This window comes from Aythya ferina, assembly GCF_964211825.1.
Source record: "Aythya ferina genome assembly, chromosome: 7".
Classification (NCBI taxonomy): domain Eukaryota; kingdom Metazoa; phylum Chordata; class Aves; order Anseriformes; family Anatidae; genus Aythya; species Aythya ferina.
In genome coordinates, this window is record NC_140302.1 from 29,238,034 (window position 1) to 29,256,833 (window position 18,800).

The 18,800-nt window shown below is 48.0% G+C and overlaps 1 protein-coding gene across 2 annotated transcripts in view; it reads right to left on the reverse strand.

Annotated features, from left to right (window-relative positions):
* The window catches only part of AFAP1L2 (actin filament associated protein 1 like 2), a 61,502-nt gene that overhangs the window by 6,920 nt on the left and 35,782 nt on the right, over window positions 1-18,800 (reverse strand). Inside the window, exons 2-10 of one of the 2 annotated variants that reach the window (XM_084526251.1) lie at window positions 16,612-16,740; window positions 15,993-16,070; window positions 11,440-11,531; window positions 7,781-7,871; window positions 2,639-2,844; window positions 2,198-2,377; window positions 1,232-1,321; window positions 840-927; window positions 391-495 (exon numbers count right to left, since the gene is read on the reverse strand). In XM_084526251.1, the coding sequence (XP_084382377.1) occupies window positions 391-495; window positions 840-927; window positions 1,232-1,321; window positions 2,198-2,377; window positions 2,639-2,844; window positions 7,781-7,871; window positions 11,440-11,531; window positions 15,993-16,070; window positions 16,612-16,740 (1,059 nt within the window). The remainder of the gene's footprint in view (window positions 1-390; window positions 496-839; window positions 928-1,231; window positions 1,322-2,197; window positions 2,378-2,638; window positions 2,845-7,780; window positions 7,872-11,439; window positions 11,532-15,992; window positions 16,071-16,611; window positions 16,741-18,800) is intronic. The other variant, XM_084526250.1, reaches the window with a different exon arrangement.

The following is an 18,800-nucleotide window of genomic DNA, read 5'->3' on the forward strand; positions in this document are numbered from 1 at the left end:
CCCTTAAAATTCAAAAAATTCAAAAATTCAAATTAGGCTTGGAGCAGCAAGCTGACTACAGACACCTCAGCAAAGTTGGTCCCAAATGATAATTGCAGTTGACCCACACAACCTCCTCCCTGTTGAATCCCACGTGTCTGGTATTATCTGCCCTTGCTCTTGAGTCACCCTGTGAGCTATGGCCTGCCCTTGTAAGCACCACAGTCACCTTAATGTGAGGAGGCACCATAATCTGTGTGGATTTACTGGCACGGACCACGTGGACAGTGGCTTTTTTACCTCCCAATGCATGCACATTGCAGTCAACGATGCCTGGTGCTCACCCCGTACTGCACACCAGGGTCCAGCCCTGAGACAAGTCCCTGCAGAGGAGTTCGTGCTGTCACTTACTTGAGGTCTCCAGGGATCTCTCTGGGCTATCCATGGAGCTGGATTTTTTCCTCCCAAGGTTCATCAGGTTGCTTAGGATTAGGCCAGTTGTCCCTTTCTTCTTAACTACCAGAAACAAACAAACAAAAAAGTCACTTAGGTTGCATTTATGCCATCTAAAACCATCCCAAAGCGACTTGCCCAGATTCATGCAGGATCTCTGTGGCAGGGCAGGGCCTCACACCCAGATTTCTCAAGCCCTAGCAGAACACAGTAACTCCTGAGAAATCCCAGTGTTCACCTGCCTATTCATTATGGAATGAAAAGCAATGAAATCAAGTTCTCAGGTAGCGAATTCACAGGTGGTTTTCACCCTGCATTGGGTCAGTTTGGGTTGGCAGCAGACGGAGAAGCCACAGAAACCCTCACTGCACACAAAGTTTCCTCTCATTCCCAGGGTGAGTTTTTACCATCTTTTGTCGTCTCAGCCGTCTCTGGGTGCCCCTCTGTGCTGCTCCCACTCTCTGAGGCTGCAGAGTACCTCTCGGAGAGCTCCACCTGCCAACAAGCACCAGACATGAGCTATGCAGACACATACAACCCACTGCGTTGCAGGGAATTTCCCCCCGGCTGCTCCCCTGTATGGAGGGGAGCCCATGGCTGGGTCAGTTTTGAGGGAAAGATGTGGCAAGAAAGTTCAGATTGTTCCATTAATGCTCCTTTTTAGCGGAACAGGTGGCGGGTTACGTTTGTATCCACATTTGCTCAGACACCATTAATGTACCTACGACTGCTATTTATTAAAAGAATCGGGTGGAGAAGTCATCCCCCTATTCCTCCTCTCTTTTGGGGCAAGGTGTACCTTTGGGTAAGTGAGGCGCTGTGAGTCTGGGATGTACTGGTTGCCTTCACTGCCTCCTTCGCACTGCAGACCGCTGGTCTCCTGGATTACCTGTGCAGAAGACAAAGCCATAGCTGGTGAGTACAGCGCAGTAACAGGACCGATGCTTCTCCCCACAACCACAGACAGGCAAAAACAGGACATCCTGCTAGACCCCCAGAGTCCCTCCTGTTCCAGGTCAGCCAGGGAGCCCTGGTGCTGCCCCAGGCTCCGCAGAGGCTCCCGCTTCTGCTGCCATCCCAAGGCAAGGGATGCATTGCCCCCTGTCCTCAGCCACTTCACGCCGGGCACTCTCCCCCCAGACACTCCTGCTGCGGTGGCTGGGCTAATGAGGTGCCTGTGTGGCCTCCCGCACACAGGAGGTGGTGGGTTGCTCCAGGAAGAAGCTAACCCAGACATGAAAATGAAGTGGTCTATTTGTATATGGGCTTGCAGGGAGGAAGGAGCCAGAGCACGCGAGGACAGGATGGAAATCAGATACGGTCTTGTTGGGATTCAGAGACGCTCATCTCTGGAAGATGTACAGCCCTGCACAGGAGCACGAAGCACGTAGCACGTAGCACTCTCACATTTCTCCTCTTTCTTACCTTCCCTCTGCATTACCGAGGAGTCAAGATAATAATCCTTTTGGAGAGCCCTTCCAAAAGGCTTTCTCTGGTTACCTGTCTCTCCCTCCCCATGTTCACACCTGCCTCACTGAGGCAGGCGCTCCTGCAGCACCAACACCACCCATCAGCATGGGGAGAAGCAGGGGCTGAGCCACACCACATGCATGGAGGGAAGCTGGAGGGAAGCGAGGAGCTTCCCCCTTGGCACACAGGGCTCCTGATGGGCTGGTATGCCAGGCACTGCAGCCTGAAGGAAATGCTCAGGGACCTGCCTTCCCTGGCAGATGAAGACCTGGGCAACCCCAGGGATGTCACTGACCCTGAGCCACTGCTCTGCCTGGTCTTTACTCTGCAGCCCCAGCACGATGACATCGGCGTTCATGGGGATGATCTTCAGCTTGTGCTCTTTCTTCCTCACTTGCTTTTCCTTGTGAATGACAGTGCAGCCCAGCAAGTTCACATCCAGCTGAGGGTTGTGGTCTTTGGAGCTCTTGTAGCACTGGGAAAGGAAGATGGAAGACAAGTGAGGGACAAGAGGAGCCTTCCCTTTTGCTTGCTGGCAAGAGTGCACCACTAGGAGTGGCTCAGTGCAACCTCATGCATTAAGTGCACTGAAAACAAGAAGGTTTAGGACCTACAAGGACGCCACATCTGGCTATGCAGACTACAAGCAGCTCATCTCTACACGTATGTAGATACACCTATGGTGTAAATAGGTTGGTTTAGGTTGTTGTAGGCAGCCAGCAGAAGATATACGCACCAGCAGCCTGGTGTCCTTGATGACACACAGCTGTTTCGCCCACTGCCCCAGCCACTTCTTCCTCCATAGGAACGCACAGATACGGGCATCCTTCATCAGCTCGATGGTGGCCTCTGTGGATGGCCACTGGTGGGTTGCTGACTTGCCTTTGCTGCTCTCTTCTTCATCGTAAGATTCATAGGAGCTGCTGACGGCTTCACCATCTTCTAAAACAAAAGCAAAGCTTTGTCAGTAAGTACATCCCTCGGACAGCTCTGGGTCTATTACTTGCCTCAGCCATGCTCAGCCATGCAAAAGCTGCAAGCATAGGGATGTGTCTTTTGAACATCTCCTGCAGAGGATAATCAACAGGAAAATGACCCTCGCAGATCTTTTCTTTTTTCTTTTTTCCTTCCTAGCCCAATATTAATCTAATTGAAATGTTTTGAGTCTAATAGCCTCAGTTAGCAAACACTCAAAAGACACATCTCGGTTGACCACAAGTTTGAGAACATTCCCCTAGATGTTTTCTGATGCTTTCTGCCTTTTTTTTTTTTTTCCTGCCAAGATGCTTTCTCTGCTTTCCACTTCAAGCCAAATAAAAATTTTAAGGCAATAGCAAGCTATAATCACCCCTTGTTCTCTGAATGTCAGAAGTAAGAATGGTATTTGCAAAGCCATGCAACAAGCAAGGATCTGTTGTATTGGAGATGTCATGCCACTTTCCCTCTCTGGGCTAACAGATCTAAGGGACATCAAGGGGCTTTGAAGTAGCACACTGTTGCAGCAGCAAGAATTAGTCATAAGTGGCAGTGGTAAATAATAACAAGCATATTTTTCATGTTCATTCTTGAACTGATTGCTACTTTATTAGGGTAAGCTGGGATTTTCAATGCTCAGCTCTAATGGGAGGCGATAGGAGTTTTCAGCTGATAGCAGCAGCTGACCATTGGTGTCAGATTCATCAGAAACAACAAAAATGTTCCTGTTGGCTGCAGGGGAATTTGCAGTGCTTTGATGGTGTCTACAGTACAGCTCTTATTCACGAGGAACCGGATCCCCATCACTGCTACGTAAGCTCGCATGGCAAGATGGCAAGATTTGGGCACCGTCTGCGTAGAGTTTGACATTCTTATCTGATCAAACTGAGAAAGGTCATCAAGTTTCCCTCACCAGAATTTAATCTAATTTAGATTCTCATCAAATCTCAATATCCACATAAAAGTAACATTGTTGGATTGGTGTAAAATAAGAGAGCAAAAGCAGCCGGAAAAGAGAGCAAAAGCTTCAGGAGCTTCATTGAAGAGTGTTTCTTAGCTTGGGTTTGTTTTTAAAATAAAAGGAACTGAGATGAAGAAACAAAGCTACAGCCCTACCCCCAGCCTCCTCCGGTGAAATCTCATTCTACAACATCCCTCAAGTGGTCAGCACAAAGCTGCCCCAGTTTAACAAACTTTGAAAAAAATTAAAAATAAAATAAAATAAAAAAGACTGCCTTTCGACGTCTCTAAATACCACTGGCACACACTCCTGGCTCACCATCTCCAGACCCTCCTGGCCTGGCAGCACTGCTGTGGCCTCCTGATGGAAAGGTGTTTTCCAGGCTGCGTTTCCAGCTGGCAAACTGGGACAAACCCTGCTTGGGTGACTTGTGCTAACACTGTAATTACCCCTAGAGCTCACTCCATCCCAAGGCAGACAGCTTGGGCACATCAATACAAGGTCTTTGCCTACCGGCAGTTTCAGCTAAGACCAAAGTTTTATCCTCTTGTTGAAGTGGCATCAGTGGCAGCCTCCTAGATTCAGAAAACTAGACACCAACACACAGCAGAGATGCTCTGATGGCAAATTTTGAAAAACCAGAGTGTGTTTTTCCCCAATTCTCCTGTTACAAGGATCCAGAGCCATTCAACTCCCCTCCTCCAGTTCTGCTGAGATTTCCAGTCTCTCCTGTGCCAAAATAACACCTGCAAGATACTTTTGACCCAGACAGAATTATGAAACCAAACCACCCCAGAGGCTTTCCGCCATGCCCTTATCTAGACCCAGCTCTGCCTTCCTGTTTGGTCTTCCCACGGCTGCCCGGGCTGCCCATCGATACAGCGATGCAGGGAGCTCCGACCACCCTTCATGCACGTAACAGGCAGTGCCAGGGGGAAGCATTTGATCGCCTTGGCTAAACACAAGGTTTCAAAGAAAAATAATAATAAAGGAAAAGCACTTCAGGGTTAAAAGCATGCCATACCCATCGTTATTGTGGCATAAATAACACCCTCAGTAACCTGCAACCCTGGCCTGGGTCCAGCTGCAGCAAGCCTACCAAAAAGACCTGCACAGTCAAAAGCAAAGAGAAAGGGAAACAAAGAGAGAAAGCCACGGATAAGAAAATGCAAAGAACAAGGGCGACAGCCTGGCTCGGGTCCCACTCCCCCCTCTGCCGGTGAGGCTGCCCCATCCCCTGCATCAGCTTCCAACAGGGACAAGGGGCCTGGGGAGCTTGCAACCAGCCCCCTCCAGCAAGGGGATTCCCCTTCAGAAAGGATCATCATCATCAGAATTAAAACCAGCGAAGGCAGACGAGCTGGCTCAGTTGGAGAAATCGTTGCTCAGTTGGCAGTCACCAGTCACGTTGCCCCTTCCATTTTCACTCTGTCTCTTATCACAGCCTTCACTTATGCAAATACAGTGGAGGAAGGGAATGATAACGGTTTAACACCTCTCGGTCTGGGAGGAAAAGGAAGCAGCAGCGCTTGCTGAAGCCGTACGGTGAAGGCAGAGGCATCCCCAGCGAAGAGGCAGGGATGATGACGATGAAAGAGGAACCCCAAGACCCAAGGGTCTCTCCTGCCTGTTTCATTTTAATTAGCTCACCCACAGTTTGTTACACTGTTTGCAGTCCCACCTCTGATGATGCACAAACCCTCTATCTCCTCAGCCCATCTGGAGGCTTGCTTTGATGTCCTTTCTTGACAGCGCGCTCCCCAATTTTACTAGCGTTCCTATTTTTGTTTAATTTCGCTACGCCCATTTGTTTGGAGAGCCAAGGGTGTCTTCCAAGGCTCACGCTGTCAGCAACACCACGAGCAGCTCCCTGCTCTGCCAGCCTGCAGGGGTGAGCAGCGAGGTCTCAGGTGGGTGCTGGGGTCACACTTCAGCATACGTGGCCAGAAGAGCCCTGAGCAAACCCATACGTGTTCCCATCACCCTTTAGCAATGCCAGCCACACTGAGATCTCCAAGCAGTTGCTGGCAATGAGCATCACTCCCTGTAAGCAGGTACTGCAGGGTGCTATTGCCTGTCTGTCCCTACTCCTCCTTCCCACTCACCCCAACGAGCCCCCTGACACACGAATTTACCAAAAAACAACAGAGATTCCCAGCAGCACAGCGCTCTCTCCCTTCCCACAGAAATCCCCTTGAGAGGTACCTGCGTTGCAGCACGCAGGCGCTTTGTGCAGAAGGGACCTGCTGGGGCCTGCAGAGGGCACGGGTGGTACCGCATTCACGGGTGGTAAAGGCACCACACGCCGTGGCAGCGCTGTCTGGGCTTGCACATCCCATCTCTGCGCCCTTCTCGGGCTGGGATCTCTGCTCGTTGCTGCAATGCTGCACTTGGTGGTGCCTGGCATCACCGGCTGGGCTTGGAGACAAAAGGGTTTCACCTCGCTAGCTCCTGACACCCACCCCCTTCTCTTCCTGCTGCTCTTCTCCCTGCAGGCACCCAGGTCTGGCTTTTTCAGGACATCCTTGTTTAAAGCACACGCTGCAGCTGCACCCCATTAGCACCACACCACAGGGCCAAGGTCAGTGCCTGGTGCTTTCGCTCAGGGCAAGCTGCAGCGTGCTCTGCATTTAGAGGTGTGAAACACCAAGCCTGCTGGTCAAACAGCTGCTAACAGCAGCTACAGACAGCACTGCCAGCCCACACAAACACCTTGTTTTGACAGTGCTCCCATCACGTGGGGATCTTCTCTTCTACCACACTTGCAGGCTGTGATCTCCGGGTGCCTTAGGTCTCTAACTGGCCCTGCTGGGTGTATTTGCATCTCTGAGCAGCACTGAAAATCCTAAGCCTGGATGATATCAGGGACCCACTCTGAGCTATGAGCCACCCTGGTGTGTGAGGGGGATATGCTGCTGCGAGGATACCCACATAAAACCAGCCCCAGGTGGCTTCAAGCAGGGCCACAGGAGTTTTACAGCCTGATATTGCACACTGGGGCTGTGGAGCGCTCAGCTTCTCTCATGGACAGCTCTGATTCAACAGCCAAGAGCTTCGATCCAAATCCCACTTATCCCTAGCTCTCACTTCTCTGCTTGTCTCAACTCCTCCTGCTCAGATCTACCCCGTGCCACGTGCACAGCTGCACCCTGAATGATCTCCATCATTCAGACTCAAATGGCTCGTACAGCAACGACAAGATCGGCTGCTACCAGATCAGAGGGTGGTAATCTCTCATAAAGGGTAGTCCCAAAAAGAAGCACGCACGAATGTGTCTGCACAAACGAGAAGCCAGGAGCTCTGCCTGCCTGCAGCAGCCTCCCCCAGAGGGGGTGGGAGCACACGGTGACAGGCACCCGTGGCACTGCTGAGGACATTACCGGGACACGGGCGTGAGTGAGTGTGCACAGCGAATCCACGCCGTCCCCTCACATGATGGGTGGCTTTTAGAACAAGCTTACAAATAGTTTAACTACCCAAAGAGACAGAGCTGAGTAAATAGTCAATTATAAAACCTGCTACAGCAGCTAACAGGTCAGAGTCATCAATTTTGAGCCCCAAAGGGACGAACAGAGCAGCAAGACATAAATGCAAGCCACCACAGCTTCACCACTTCCGAATGGAAACCAGCATTTGACTAGAGCCCATCTTCCAGAAAACCATCAAGACAATGAGAATCCACAATGACTTAAAATATTTTACAGCGATGTCATATTAACCCAGACCCACTACTTATTTCTAAAGTAAACTTAAAATTTTGAGTAACTCATTAGACTTTTCTTTTCAGCTGGCATTAGACCTATAATATTACATGTGACCAGAATCAGAAGACAAAATCTGTCTCATAAGCTGTAAGAATTGTATGTTTTTAGTGTAACTTTCTCATAAACTTTAAGTCTTCCATCTCACACATAACCCCCCAGACAGTTAGCTGTGATATACCGTTTAGAGAGACGTCATATGGCTCGGCTTCTTCATAATATCCTTCTGGGGATTCGATCTTGGGGACCAGAGGTTGTTTTGTTTCAGGAATCTGCAGAATAAGTAAAAAAAAAAAAAAAAAAAGAAGCATGATTTAAGGTAAAAACAGATGCTTGAAAACAATGGGTCATCCTTTCTGTAGCACTAAAACATATTCTAGGGTTTTTATGTAAACAAGCTAAGATGACAGGGAAGAAGAATTATTAGTCTGGTGAAGGTTTCCAGTTAAAGTAGAAAGTTCTCCGAAATTACTGCATAATTGCATCATAAATATTACTTTCTTTAATTTTGCTGAAAGCCCTGGAAGGATGGACTTGTACATTTCCCCATAAGCAGCAGCTCCAGCCCGTTGGCCTTATCATGAACTGGGACTTGTGCCTGCCACGCTGACCCCTCCCAGGCTGCTCCTCGGAAGGGGACGATCCTCTGAGCTACCGATCGCCTTCACAGGGAAGCAGCAGGGTGGACACTTGGTGCAATTCTGGCTTTACACTCGAAAGCACAGCCTGAGAACCCACGGGTCATATCTCTAAGTCTGGCAGATAGCAAACCATTGGCTAAAAATCTCTGTTTCAGGAAATATTAGGAATCTTTAATTGTGCTCTGAGCAAAAAAAAATAAAATAAAATAAAAATAAAAATGAAGGAAATGGATAAACAACACTGATGGAAAATAAGTCTTTGAAAGGAGTCCAAGTGTGGAAAATCCCTGTGGTGCCTGCCAAACCCCTCCCTAAACACAAGCAAAGGCAGGCAGGAAAAACAGTGCCTTGATCCTTTAGAAATACCAACACATGACAAAAAAAAAAAAAGGGGGGGGGAAGCTAAGAAACAACCTTTTTACTTCTCAAGTAATTCACATGGCTGTTGAACTTGGTACAGCAGAGCCAGAGATAACAGTCGGATGGGCCCTTATCTTACACTCTTCCCAAAACACTCTCCCATCACAACCCAAAGCAGCACCCCCTGTTCCCCAGCGAGGTTTCCCCTCTCCTCGCCCAGGCCATAGCACCCCCAGCCATCTGACAGCGCTATGCTCCAGCTCACACCGCTCCCGCTGCCTTCGGACAGAGACAGGACATTCAGGGCATGAGGGTAAAACCCCACACCTCCCAGGAGGGCAGGCAGAAGAGCCAGCCTCTCCCTGCAGACACAACATTGAAGGTCACGGATCACGCATGGTCCTTCATGCTGGACCACGGTAATTGCTCCAGGTGGTCTTGAGCATCACGGCATAGTCTAAGGGAGGTTAATTCCCTTTGCAGGTCACGCCAGCACCATCAAATGGAGGTTCAAATACGTTCCTTCTGCCCTGGGTACCAAAGGGTGCTGCTGCCCAAAAGTAGATAGGAAGCTTTGAAGGAAAAGATTTTCTGGCTAACTGCCCTTGATAAGAGATGCCACTGAGCCCATGGGAGTTAGGTACCCTGCCCATGCTGCCCAACATTCCTGCTCCCACACGGGTGAGCTGCACACTTGCCACCTTTTCAGGTGTCTTGGATGAAGGCACCTCCTGACACGGGACTGCCAGCTGCTGTGAGCAGGCTCTGAGCTTGCTTCCCATGGCCACACAGGACATGCTGTCAGAAAACACTTGCCTCCAAACACTTCGAGGTTTAGGAACTTGTCCTAATGTGTTAAAGAAACAAGAACAACCAGTCCAAAGCTTTCCTTAATCCCTTCCCCGGCCCGGAGTATGTCTGTAATTGTCATCTGTGGTGGCCTTGTGCGTGTAGCCAGCTCACATTGTGTTATGACCATAAACAAATTGCCTACACAAAGAAAGGCTGTGGGTTTTCTGACACTATCCCAGGAGTGTCAGGGAAAGGGTGGGGGGAAGGGGCTGCTCTGTTTTGCTTCCTACAGACAATGGAATCCAACGGGGAATAGGTGGGACTGAGCCTCAGCTGCCCCAGAAGTCGTTTTTTTTCCTCTTTTTTTTTTTTTCCCCCCAAAGACATGGAGTTGTTTTGTCTTTATCTGAAATCAAAGAGCATATGCTGCTGTGTTATCTCAGCCGGGCTGGCCCTCGCAGCACATTTGTCTCTTGCACACAGCGGAGCACGCAAACAAAACCATCTTGGGAGTCCGTGCCCGCGCCCTGCCACCTCCTGGGCAGGCAGCTGCAAGAAGAGGCAGAGCACAGAGAGCTGCCAGGGCTACTGGAGGATGGAAGGACCCTGACACCTGAGCTATAGCCCGTGGGACTTAGTGCTTCAAGGCTACTTTGGGACAAAACCAAAGAAATGAGTAGGACCCAGCTGGATCACCCTCTGTTGCCACAGTTCTTGAAATATTAAGTATCTCTGAGTGCTCAGATCTCTTTGCATCCAATGGCTCGCTGATGCTTCTCGGATGCTTACAGCGAGGAAGCACCTGACTGCTTTCTGTGAGTGAGGTTCGCTCCACCGGCAAGCAGTGGGAGAAGGTAGCTCCCAGCACAGGCAGCTGGCCTGCGAGCACAGCCTAACCTTGTCAGCTACTGTTGAAAACTGCTTTTCCTAATTTCCTCATTTAATTTTTCGATTCCCCTGTCAGAAAGATGTAGCACTCTTTAGAACCACCCCATAACACTTGACACAGCACCAGATGCTCAGGACAGGAGCTCCCAGGGGAGGCCAGCAAATATCAGCAGATCAGCTGGTGGCATCCCAGGGGCTTACCCGGGAACGGCAGTGAGCTGAGCTGTTTGGGGAAAATGCTTGGGGTGCTGGATTCCTTGGGGTCTTCCTACAAAAGTAGTCCCTGCAGTAAGTAGCTAGCTCTGCTATTCCTTTTCCCAAGACAATATATGTAAAAAAAAAATGTTTTTAATTTTCTGGATTTTCTTTGAAGTGGCTTTTCAAAATTCATCATCAACCAGCTACCAGGGTAGGGAAGAGGCCACCCCACTGGAGCAGTGGCCTCTCCTGCCCAGCTTACAGATGCAGATGAGCAGGAGCTGTCCTGCTAAAGCACACAGCCTGTCCTGGGCTGAAGTCCTGGGGCCTCCACCCATGGCCAGGGAAGGGGCAGGTTCTCTGGGGTCACGGATACACCATCCTGCCCTCCTCCATGTCCCCTCCACATACACTCCCTGCCCTCCTTTCCTTTCACATCCCCAAATCCCAGCTGCTGCAATTCCCACGTCAGACCAACAACAGAACAGCCACAATCTCTCGAGGACAGCCGGGCCGGCTTTCTGGCATGGGGACAAAATCCCACTGGAAGCTGACCATGTAAAACTGTACCCTCGCAAGATTTACAGCTCTCCTATGGATGGATCCAAAGGAATGTTCTTTTGTAGTTTTTTGAACCAAGCCCTCAGCAAGCTGGAGCACAGTGCCTGGGGTCTTGCACCTCTGAGCATCAAAAGCAGTGAGAAAATGGGCTCTGTGGGGCTGTACAGACCCATGTTGCCTTTTCCAACCACTTTTCCCCTGGCCTGGGGCAGGAAACTAATACACTGGGGAGACCCTAGTTGATTATGTATATATTTATACATATAGAGAGATTTATTAAAGTTCTGTCCATTTGGCTGTGCTGCACACTATGTAATAAAAGTGGCCCCGAAGCCTTCAGGGGCTGATGTCCCCAGGCTGAGGGTTGGGCAGTGAACAGCGAAGGTTTTGTAACACCTACCTTCGGAGGGGGCAGCTCTGGCAGGCTCTTCTGAGGAGGGGATGAATGCAGTCCCAGGTCTCCATTGGTCAAGGAGGTTCTCCCATCCAGTGCTGCAAGCCAGAAACACAATTATATCGGTGACATGTGGCATTTCCCAGCAAACGGCTACCCGGGAGGTGCAGGAACAGCGAGGTGCTATTTTGGTAGGAAGCAGAATGATAATTACAGGCAGCACTGCGGGGTGACCATGTCACTTCGGGCTAAGTTCAGGACTGTGGCACTAGGAGACCCAGCAAAAGAACCCGCCTCTGCCTTTTGGGCATGTTTTTTTCCTTCTGGAAGGAAAACTGTGAAGCCCAGACCCATTGGGTTGGGCTGGGCTGCACAACAGTTCAAAGCCAGCCAAGAACAGTAATTTAATTGCTATTGAATCTACCAGCTGAGGAAGAGATGCTCTTGAAGCAGCAGAAGCCAAACATGTGAAAGGGCATATGGCAGCAGAACTGCTCCAGGCAGTCAGCCTCTGCCTCTGGAAAGTCAGATTTTCCAAGCAGCTGAATGCAGAGTGATTCAGTAGCTGGGGGACATACGGAAAGCTCAGAAAACTTGTGTGCAGTCCCTCTTCCCCACCACAGAACTCCTGGGTGGCCTCAATCAAGTCCCCTGATCCCACGACCTCCAAGACAGAGAAATGCATTAATGCTCAGGAACAAGTGGGAGCCAGGCACCCGCCAGCCAAAAAATTAAGGACGTTGAAGGCATTATTCTGTGCGGTGGGGGAAGTCCCCTTTCACACAGTGTCTCTTAGCAAATACTCTGGGAAGAATGAGGCTAAGATGCCCAGATATTGCAGGTCCCGTAGATTAAGCAAGGGAATTAGGTCCAAAATCTGCACTGAGCTGGTGCTCTGGGCCCTGTAGTCACCTGCTAGTGCTGCAGCCACGCTCCTCAGGCATACACAGAAACCACCACAGCTCGTGCAATGCCCAGCAGCAGTTAGCACTGTGCTCAAAAGGCACTGGCATGAACTTTGCTGCATACTTCTGGGTTTCAAAAATAGAAGCTGGAAACCACATTACTTTGTTCCAGTCTGGGGCTCGGAAGCCACAATGATAATTCTGCCCCAGGCTGCAGCGAGCTCGCGGCCAGATGGTGCAGGAAAGCAAAACACATCTCGCAAGTCAAATTGCTTTCTCTTAGGTCTCCTGGTCATCAGCACCAGTCAGCTATCGTGGACGCTCATGGACTGATGGACACCAAATGCACCGCACAACTACGACTGAGGGATGCCCTGTGAGGTTCCAGGTGAGAGTAAAGCAGCACAGGATGGGGACCTCAGCCTCGGTCCTCACCCTGCTGGAGACCAGCCCTTTCCTGTGGACACAAGCCCACATGCTCCAGCTGAGGAACACAGCAGGATGCAATGGAGCTTTGATTTTCAGGCTCTGCACAGAAAGAACAACCTCCTCTAACCTTCTTCCTGACAGGACTCCTGGGGGATGTTTTGGGGTTTTCTGTTCTGAGGTTTCAAAGGGTACCTATCGCCGTGCCCAGCTGCCAGTAAGGGGGAACTGTAACTGATATGCTCGGTTCCTACACTGGAAACAAGTCTTGCTCAGGCTTATGAACCCCAACAGGCCTCCATGTGACAGTGCCTTGAACAGGGCAGCTCATTCATAATAGAGCACCTGGTGAGTGCTCACAGCCATGACCACGAACAAAGTGGGTACAGCCCTAGAGCAGGTGGCCATTGAAAATCCTCACGGGGAAATACGAATCACATCACAGGTTGAGAGAAATTTGATAAGAATTTGAAGTCTAACTACAAGCCAATCCATTTATCTTACACAAATAGCATCAGAGAAAGCCTCATTTGAGCTCTCCCTGCTGAAGCAGAGGGCTGAATGGCATCCCGTTGGGCAGGGATGTCTCTCAAGTTTACTCCAAGAGATCCTTACTAACTACACTTGTTGATGAGTGGAGCTTCAATTTTTAAAGATACCCGATTTTTGTTAAGATTAAGCAATTTAATATGCAGTAGACCACTCACAGTGACTCTTATCATCATAACGAATTAATGATATCGATCTACTTACCATAATAAACCAAACTGACATCCCTGCCCATGATGGGGGGTAGGACTAGATGATCTTTAAGGTCCTTTACAACCCAAGCCATGCTATGATTCTATGAAATTGCTGCTATACCATTAAAACCATCTATGAGTTGGATATATTCTGCGACAGGAACCTGCACCTAGTGTATGCTCTTGGTATGGAGAGTCCACGCGTGTGCTGTACCTACCCCTTCCTTCTCCTGCTACAGCCAGTAGTGCATTTAGAAGGAAAGGAAGAAAAAATAGGCAAAACACCAGCTAAAATTCACATTGGTACTAACTGTTTGTTATTTATCTGTGCTTTCTGCTCTTTGTGAAAGTGAATCACTGGTGATATTTGGGATAAAGATGACAGGGTGCACCACAAGGAGCCCTACACTGTGCATCAGGCCCACCTCCCCAAATCCTGCATCCCTTGCTCTCTCTGGTGACTTTCAGAAGACAGCATTCAGCTTTCGAAAGAACACCATGGACTTGCAGGGTAGAAACTTGCTGTATATCTCAAATAAAAGAAATCAAGCAAATGATGGTGCCTTCTTCACTCATTGCAGTGAATTCAACTTCTGTACCAGAAAGTGGTATCTCAAAAGAAGAGTACAGTTCAGCTTAAATTCTTACTGATGGAACTGGAAGCAGATACAGTGAGCAGTGAAATATGTCATTTATTTGGGTTTTGTTTTTATAGAAACTGCATTTTTATGGAGTTTAGAGGCTGGTGTATTATCACGTCAAGAAGCATTTCACCCTGTGCTGCTAGAGCACACCCAAGGTGGTGAATAAAACCTGCAGGGGATGAGAGGTCCCATTGACCTCAGCCACAGGAGTGTGGTCACCACATCCCACCAAAGGACTGTGATGAAACACAAAGCTGCAGCAGATAAAGAGGATAAAGGGAGCTGCATAATCCCTTGGGGATCTACATCACGCTCCCTAGCACCTGTGGGTACTACAGCCCCTTCCACCTGCTAAGCCTGAACCTGCAGGTCCCCCCACTGACCGAGCACGCACAGACCTCTCCATGCCGTGACAGAGACAGGCTCAGGGCTGTACACCCAGATGCAGCTATGGCTAAGATCCCACACATGTGTCTGACTGACTGCATTTCCAAATAACCCAGAAGTTTTACTTGGAATAAGGAAGTTGCTGAAAACAGAGAAAGCGAGAAACACCAGGTCCCACAGGGAGGGACTGAGTGGCTAGGCTCACAGCCCTGATCAGGAAAAGTCTGAAATAAAAGAAGCAACTCTAAAAATAAATTGTCTGAAATAAATTGTCCCTGAGTTTCAGCATGGTCAATAAGTGCAAGCCTTGTTTTATCCACCTAAACAAGAACTTATATAAAGAGGTATTTCTGTTGCCACTCAGCTACTGGGAGCTACCAGGAGGCTGTGCAATCCTGTTATGGAGCATTACAGCATTACCCAGAGGACCCTGTCCGGGGATCATGTTGAGGCTGCATGCGTAATCCGGGAGGACATCCTGTCTCCCTGGGTATTTAAAATTAATCTAAATTCAGCTGCAGGTAGGTTTTTTTTTTTTTTTTTTTTTTTTTGTTACTTTTGTTGTTTATGTTTTTTCAAACCAAACCAAAACCAAAACTAAGCAACCAAACCAACTACACAAACAAACAAGAAAAAGAAAAACACATACAAAAAAACACAACTGAAAACAGAGTTGGCCTAACTACTGAAGGATCAGCAAGTCAACAGCAGGCTGCACTGAGGCGTCCTCTTGTTTACTTGGACTGAAAACTTTGGGGCTGGGTTTGCCTCTGACTACAAGTGCTTTAAGAAGATGCGTGTCAGCAGTAATTCACTCCACACAATTATCAAAAACAGCCTTTGTGATGAACTTCAAAGAGCACGGCTACTTTTAAAGAATTATGTTCTTTGACACGCTACAAATTTGAAACTTGGGAAATCTAAATTAGAAATTAATGAGGTTTGATTTCTTGGCTTGTACCCTGCAGAACTCAAGGAACCCCCAGGAGACAAAGCTGCTCTGCCCATGCAGCTGGTGCAGACCGTGCCTGGGAGCTCACTTCACTAGGTTGTGACAACTCGGACCCTATGGGCTACTGCAAAGCGACATACGAAAGAGAACTTGCTTTCAGGGGCTCAAAAAGGTGAAGTGACTTATTTCATGGCCAAAGGAAACACAACAGTTTCCTTAAATATTTCAGGCACTGGAATTGCAAGCCTTAGAAGGCAACGTTTTAATCCCAAAATAATGCCCTCCAAAGTGCTACTTCCAGGAATAACTTCAGTGTTGGCAAGGACCACGATTTCCAAAGGAATGTAATGAAAATGGCAACCCTTCCTCACCATCAACTGCTTCAGCTCTCAGAGCTGCCAGAGAGACCACCACCGGTCTCAGGAAAGAAAGGCTCTAGTAGCCACATGAACCCTCACCACCCTGTTAGGCATGAGGCACCCAGCAATCTTCAATTCCCTACCTTTGTCTTGTTTCTCCTGGTCACCCTGCTGTTTGTTGACAGTCACTTTGTTCATGTAAATATATTCTTCATCGCCACCTGCAACCAAAGGGAAAAGCAAAGCCTTTATCCACCCTCTGCTTTCCCATTGCTCATTTTTTCACAAAGACGGATGTAAGAAGTGGCTTTGCTGAGTGCACGTGGGGGACAGCATGTTTGTTGAGGCAATGTGCAGAAAAAAAAAAAAAAAAAAAGAAAGAAAACCAATAATAAAAAGCAGAAAAAATAAATGCTGTATAGCCAGGAAATTCCGTAAGTTAAAATTTCTACTTAAACACTAACTTAGGCAAACAGTACATCCTGTGTATCTTACAAAGTGGATTAAATAAACTTAAGGTTTAATAAGGAAAACAGAAAGGATCAGGAATCTTGGGAATCCTTTGCTTGTAAAGCTGGACACATAACTAGAGTAATTTTACATAAACAATTAGAGGTCACTGAAAAAATAATCTGTTTCATTTTCTCCTTTTAATTTTCTCGTCTCCCCTCCTTGCCAACCTCCAAGAAAATGGTGCTTCAAGACCCCATAGGGGTTCCCACGTGAGCCCACCACCCCATCTTCAGCTTTCCCTGCCCGTACCGCTGGTCTTGGTGTACACCCGCAGCAGGTCGGAGAGGAAGCTCTTCTTCACAAGAGCGGTGCTGCTCAAGTTCTCCTTGTCCAGGATCCTCAGAAAATCTTCCAGTTCATTGAGCAGCTGCTCGAGAGCTACGGCAGAAACAGAGACAACTGTTAGCAAAGCAGTTTGGTGGCATTTCAAGAGGACAAACATTGATTGTTTTCCATTTTTCTCCATTTTTTCTGCTCAGGAATAATTCATACTTACTTTTCTAGCTTGAACCCTCCCTCTATTTTTTAAAAGAAAGCTCCAAATTCCATTAGCTTGTTCATAAACCACTAAAATCCCAGGTAAACACCTACACTTCCTTCTACAGGACCTTTTGCTCAAGATGACAAAAGATGGCTGGGACTATACAAAAGCAGCTAGCAAGATCTTGCCACTTGAGTCCCCAAACATAATTGAAACATCACTGCAATTAGTCTATCAAAGACCTTGCTTTTTGGTTCCTATTTTCAGGCATGCTCCTTATTTCTCCATAACAATTTGAAACCATCCACATGCTATGTGCCAAATATTCATCTCCACTCAAAAAAATAAAGGAAAAAAAGAAAAGGAAAAAAAAACTAAAAGGACATCGAAAATCCATGATACAGTAACTTCTCAAGCCATCTTGCTTAGGTGCTGACCAGTGCTGTGTGTACCATGTGGAACTGAAGATAAACCCAAGGCTGAGCAGCATCCCAGCCAGCCTTCAGGAAAACCTGCTGCACCAATGCCATCCCTTCACACCCGCAGCAATAGATTTGTTTTCCTTCTGAGGAGCTGCTGCTCAGCTCTGCCACTGACAGGGCTCATGCTAAAGCAACAGGCGTTTAATTGCTTGCTTTTGTTTGCTCTGAAATTTATCATGGGCTAATTAGCAGCAGTGGCAGGAGCCTGCTCCGCAGAGGAAATAACAGGGTGTTATGTGGAGAGAGGAAGCGCAGCACAAGAATGACAGCGTGTGGGAAAAGTAGGGAAAAACCAACTTTGGCTCTTCCTCTGGCTGGGAGGCTCCCTGCTTACTTCCCTCCATTGCTCCCTGATGCCAGCGACCTGCAGGGAAGGTGATGGAAGGCTGAAAAGCTTGGGTTTAGCACTGCCAGGCTGCAGATCCTTCGCACGCCATCAAGGAACGTGGGGCTGTGATGTGTGGGTTATTTAACTGGGGCAACGTGCCCTTCCCTTTACTTGCAGCAGTTTCCTGCTTCATGTTCCCACGTGAATTACAGTGCACAGCAGTGAACTAGAAAAGTGTTAATGTTTCAGTTCTGCAGGGCAAAGCATGCATATTGACCCTAAGTGCTACCACTTCCAGTCTCATCACCAACATTTGTGCAGGAAAAATCTGTCACCTTCTTACTGCCCTGTCTTTAGCCAGCTGCTGACCCTTCCTCAGGTGAATACTTGTTAGAAGAGGGAAAAATAAAGCATAAATTACTCTACACTGTGAAGCTTTGTGTTGTTAGCCATTAATTCAAAATCATGCTACTGCTCTCAAACTGTATTAACCTTCACTAGGCTGACTCTAAAACAGTCTCACAAGTCCAGATCAACTGATAATAGCTCTGGATGAAACTGCTAAATTCTAGCACTTCACACTTCATTTTATAACCTCTATATCCAATTAATTCTCTTCCGGTCTTATTTAGGACCAGTATGAAATAAAAACTGCCTGTACCACGATGCATTAACTTGAATGCTTTTGTTAGCTGCTTGTTTGCCCAGATATAACCCACTGCTAACTAGAAAAAGTAAAAATGATTTCAAGAAACAATAGCATTTTTCATAAGCTACAATGAAACAGGTAGCATTTGGTGACAATATCAGATGTCATTGATAAGCGTCACTTAGCAATGAACTGTGAGCATTTTGTGTCAAACACGCTTGTAACCTGCTTCTCTCAAACGTCAAGGAACCTGCTTCTCCTAAGTTTAAGGAAACTCCACTGGGGCAAATCCCAGTCTTATATACCCCCCTCATCCATTACAATGGTGCGCTTCCAAAAACCTGAACTGAGGTTGGTACTGGCTGAAGTCAGGCCTAAACGTATGTTCCTATTCATTTGTCCTAGGAACAGGACATTTGTGTGTACCAAAAGAAACAGCTCAAAAAAACACTTAATCTTAATTTGAATCTTCAGAAGTGGGTCAGCTCCCCCAGCTGC